At 51.7% G+C, this 4,172-nt stretch overlaps 1 protein-coding gene across 1 annotated transcript; it reads right to left on the reverse strand.

The window, feature by feature from the left end:
* Nucleotides 1-1,128: 1,128 nt before the first annotated feature.
* Nucleotides 1,129-3,098, reverse strand: LOC103641911 (B3 domain-containing protein Os02g0683500). Its single transcript, XM_008665221.4, has one exon. It carries the CDS (start codon nucleotides 2,642-2,644, stop codon nucleotides 1,430-1,432), a length of 1,215 nt encoding a protein of 404 aa, XP_008663443.1. The 5' UTR covers nucleotides 2,645-3,098; the 3' UTR covers nucleotides 1,129-1,429.
* Nucleotides 3,099-4,172: the final 1,074 nt, after the last annotated feature.

Genomic DNA, 4,172 nt, shown 5'->3' on the forward strand with positions numbered 1-4,172 from the left:
TTCTAGCCTCAGCAGCGCAAAAAGATCCCCTTCCCTCCCTACACGGCTACACACCTTACTAGTTAAGGATACCTATTGCTAGGCCGGTACGTGGCGTCGTGGCATTTGCCACCATTGTTCCCAGCAAGCACACACGCGCCGTACCTACTCACTCTGCAGTGAAAGGAGAGAGGAAAAGGGACGGTGATGTACAGGCTCTCTCTCTCCTCCCTGTCTGGCACACAAAGGACAAGAACACAGAACGCAACCAAGGCTACTCCATGTCTCCATCTCCATGAGAGAGGTGCAAACATCACCGCAGCACTGTTCCTTCTACTACAGCAACAGTTAGGCTGGCCCTCTTCGGCTCCTCCCCAATAAATCGTCCTCTGGCTCAACCTCTCCTTTTACAGACTGCCAGGGGCATAAAGAACTCTTGAGTCTATACCACTCAAGGCCCAGACAAACCAAATTACACGTGATTTTAGCCCACGTCGCGCATGGTTAATTTTCAGTTGACCCTGCGTAAAACCACAAGAGAAGCCTTCATTTTGCTTGTGCTGGTGCCTGATAACTGCCTGCCATATATATGGTATACAACATTACGACGACATGATGCGCCATGGTATACATATGTAGTATGCATGGACAAAGAGTGATCGAGCAACAGTACAGAAAGTGGCAACAACCGGCAAAAGCACGAAAACGAAAACAAGAGTGCCAGCACCACCACTCATAATATAAACAAGAGAGATGGTGAGCAGTATCTATGAAAGAAGATGAGCGATGATTCAGAGTTTAAAAAACTGACCTGCAAATTAATGCTTCTATAGCTAGCTCCATATTGGCTTTGCCGCCTGCTGTAAGTTGACTGCTGCTAATGGACTGTCAATGTTGTTGTCATGCCCTGAGAACGCTGCGGTTGCAACTCCAATCTTAGGACGAGAACAGATCATACATATATAATGCAATGAAATGCACATTATGTATTGCAGCGCATCAGATCTTGGCAGTGATGCTGTGGAGAGTGCGAATTTGAAGGGGTGTTATCATATGTTGGGACATACAACAATCGGAATTGCCCAACAAAAACTACCTTAAGGAGTCCAATATAATGGCACGAGCAAAAAAGGACAAAGTAATAGTAGCGAAGGTAAAACTGAGTCAGATTTCAAACCATATATGAAAGCAATAACAATTGATTAATTCGTCTAACTTAATTCTCTATATACGTACCTATATATATTGTAAAGCCAACACAAGAATTTGAATGGCCGAAACAAAAAATGGAGAACAAGTGTTAAGAAGAAGACTACTCTATAGATCCTATCATCAAAAAGTTATAATGAAATATCAAAAGGCGAAGAAGGTAGCGACGGAAGGAAGAATTTTTCAATTTTCCTTTTATACTCTCCCGATCGATCGAAGTCGCCTGCTGGGTCGATCTCGCTCACAGATCGAGATCCACTGACGAATGTGCTTCCCTCTTGGAGGACGACGGTGACGACGGCGACGAGGCTGCAGATGACTCAGCGCCAGCTGCTGCACCGGCGGCGCCGCGCTGAGGCGTCGACTCGAAGAACCTCAATGGCCCCGGCCTCTGCCATCCCGGCATCCTCAGCGACAATGCGTTGGTGTCATGGCTTGACTCGGCACTGCTGCCTGGCTGCGGGTTGTCGAGGTTGACCCCGAACAGGCGGACTCGCTTCGCGGCTGCCGTCGGGCTGTTGACGAGCGGCACCGAGTCGAGAAGCATGGGCAGGCCGGCCGTGGCCTCGGGGCTGGGTTGCACCATCATAATGCTGTGCAGAGATGGCGGCGGCGGCTGCTGCTGCTGCGGGATGGACGCGCGCGGGGGCATGCCGGCTGAGCCGAAGAAGAGGAGCTGCCTGGCCGGCGCGGCCGCGGCGCTGACGTTGCGGAAGTCGAGGGCCTGGCGGAAGCGGTGGTGCTCGTAGAGTGTGGCGGGCGGCACGAAGAAACCGCCCGCGCCGCCGCCCCAGGGGCCATAGCCGTAGGGCGACGCGAGTGGCGGCATGTGGAGCGGGAGGCGTGGCAGCATGCGGTGCGGGTGGCGGGAGGAGTCGGCGCTGCGCTTCCTCCAGTCGATGAAGAGGCGGTCCCGCGCAGCGTCGGCGGCGCCACGGCAGAAGGAGACGGTGTCCCCGGCGTCGAGGCGCTTCTCCTTGACGAATCGGCTCCAGCCCTTGGTCATGACGTAGCTCTGGCTGCTGTTCCAGTAGGAGTAGCGGAAGCGCCAGAGCTTGCCGGCGCGGTCCTCGAAGCTGAGCAGGAGGCCCTTCTCGTTGGCCGCCGCGTCCAGCGGGAAGTACTTCTCCGCGTGCTGCTTCGGGATCACCAGCCGGTTGAGCTTCCCCACGTCGCTGGGCGTCACCACCTTGTCGAACATGTGCTCCTTCTCGACCACCTCCATGTCGTCGTCGCCCCCGCCCCCACCGCCGCTCGAGCGGAGGGCAGCAGCCGAACTCGACGCTGACGCCGAGGCTGCCGCGGAAGGCGAGGGCGAGGAGGAGGTGGCTCCGGTGCCGGCCGTAGCTGCCGCTGTCATGAAGGGGATCTCGCGCGGGGACACCTCCTCGTCCTCTTCCTCCTCCTGCTCTTCCTCCTCTTTGGAAAACCTACTCGAAGAGCTCGCGAACTCCATACCTAGCTACGCCCTGGCCTCCTCCTCCTCCTCCTCCTCTTCGTCTTGGACGACGCCTCCACTTCCGAGCGTGCGCCTGCCTGTCCCTGTTGGATGCGGTGGCTTTGATGCGACGCGGTCCCGCGCGGCGGCGACTGGCTGGCTGCTTTTGGTTGTTTGCTGGGGAGAGTGGAGAGGAGGCGGGGATCTATCCGCGCTGCTATCTGCCCCTCTGTTTCTAGCTTATCTCTCCTCTCCCTGTGTGACTGTATTTGACCCGGCTGGCTAGTACGACGGCAGTACGGCACGGCCGATCGGGAGGGGAGGGGAAGCGATTCATCTGCCTTTGGTGTTCGCATTGGCCCACCGCGCTCGGATCGAGCTCCGCCGCGCGCGCGTCGGAGGTGGAGCGCGCAGCGCGGGGCGGGGCAGGGCAAGAAGCCAGCGCCCGGAGGCTCCGCTGGGCCGGAGCTGGAAAAGGGCGGACGGGATCGATGTGATGAGTGACGGAGGGAGGAAAATCATGGTAATTGTTTGAGTGCGGTTGTTTATTCTATCTCTAGCAACTGATGAGACTGTCTCCAACGTACTTTTTATCTCACTCTTTATTTCAAATTTTACTAGTGCAATCATGTAAAAAATAATTTTACATGACCTATTCACGGCCTGATAGAGATGACCTTAGTGGTGGTTGTTAGGAAAGCTGCTAGAGGCTGTCGGATGCCGGTTTAGGGAGGAGTTCAATTCCAACTATAAATGAAAACGAACGAAAACCTCTTTCTATTTTCGTTTCTATATTTTTTTTACCAAAAATGGGAGCGAGAGCGGTATATCAATAAACGAAAACGTTTGCGGGATATGCGGTTACACAGAAACGGATTGAAAGGAACAGATATACAACGGCCGGTAACCGGAAACTTTGACCGAAATATGCTATATTGTACTATCACTTAATAAACTATAGTATCAAGAGTTTAGAACAACATAAATCACAACTACACAAGTTTAAAAATCGACACAAGCATATACATTTTTTAAAAAAGATTGACAAGTTGTGCAAAGATAACCTTTTTCTGTCAATGTTCGTCAATCACCAAACATTGTACGGTTGTACAATGTACATAGCAGTCTAACATGATAACATTAAAGATTATACAAAGCATGTCTTAATAATCCACCGGGCCATCGATCACGAGCATCATAGTTCATAAGCTTAAGTTTTAAAGGTATCATAGTTCATAGGCAAAAACAAAAAAAAACGTAGAATTATCCACCATAAGCTTGTTGCACAAGATAATCCAATGAAGTCCAAACGACAATAGAATTATGCAATAGAGCTAGTTCATACCGTTATAGTCCCTAATAAATAAGAATAGAAAATCACAGATTAAGCATGCAGGCCATCCAAGATAGAGCTAAGGTGGTACTTTGTCTTCTATCTATCCCGTTTATGTGACTAAAACGGGAAAAACCAGGAATATCCCACTAAAATCAGGATTCCAAAAATATAGATGGAGGCAACCCGGGGGAGTTGACTGCCCTAGCTAGA

This window comes from Zea mays, chromosome 10 (assembly GCF_902167145.1).
Source record: "Zea mays cultivar B73 chromosome 10, Zm-B73-REFERENCE-NAM-5.0, whole genome shotgun sequence".
Taxonomy (NCBI): domain Eukaryota; kingdom Viridiplantae; phylum Streptophyta; class Magnoliopsida; order Poales; family Poaceae; genus Zea; species Zea mays.

Coding starts and splice junctions, on each gene's coding strand:
- LOC103641911 (XM_008665221.4), bottom strand. CDS start 2,644: ATGGAGTTCGCGAGCTCTTCGAGTAGGTTTTCCAAAGAGGAGGAAGAG.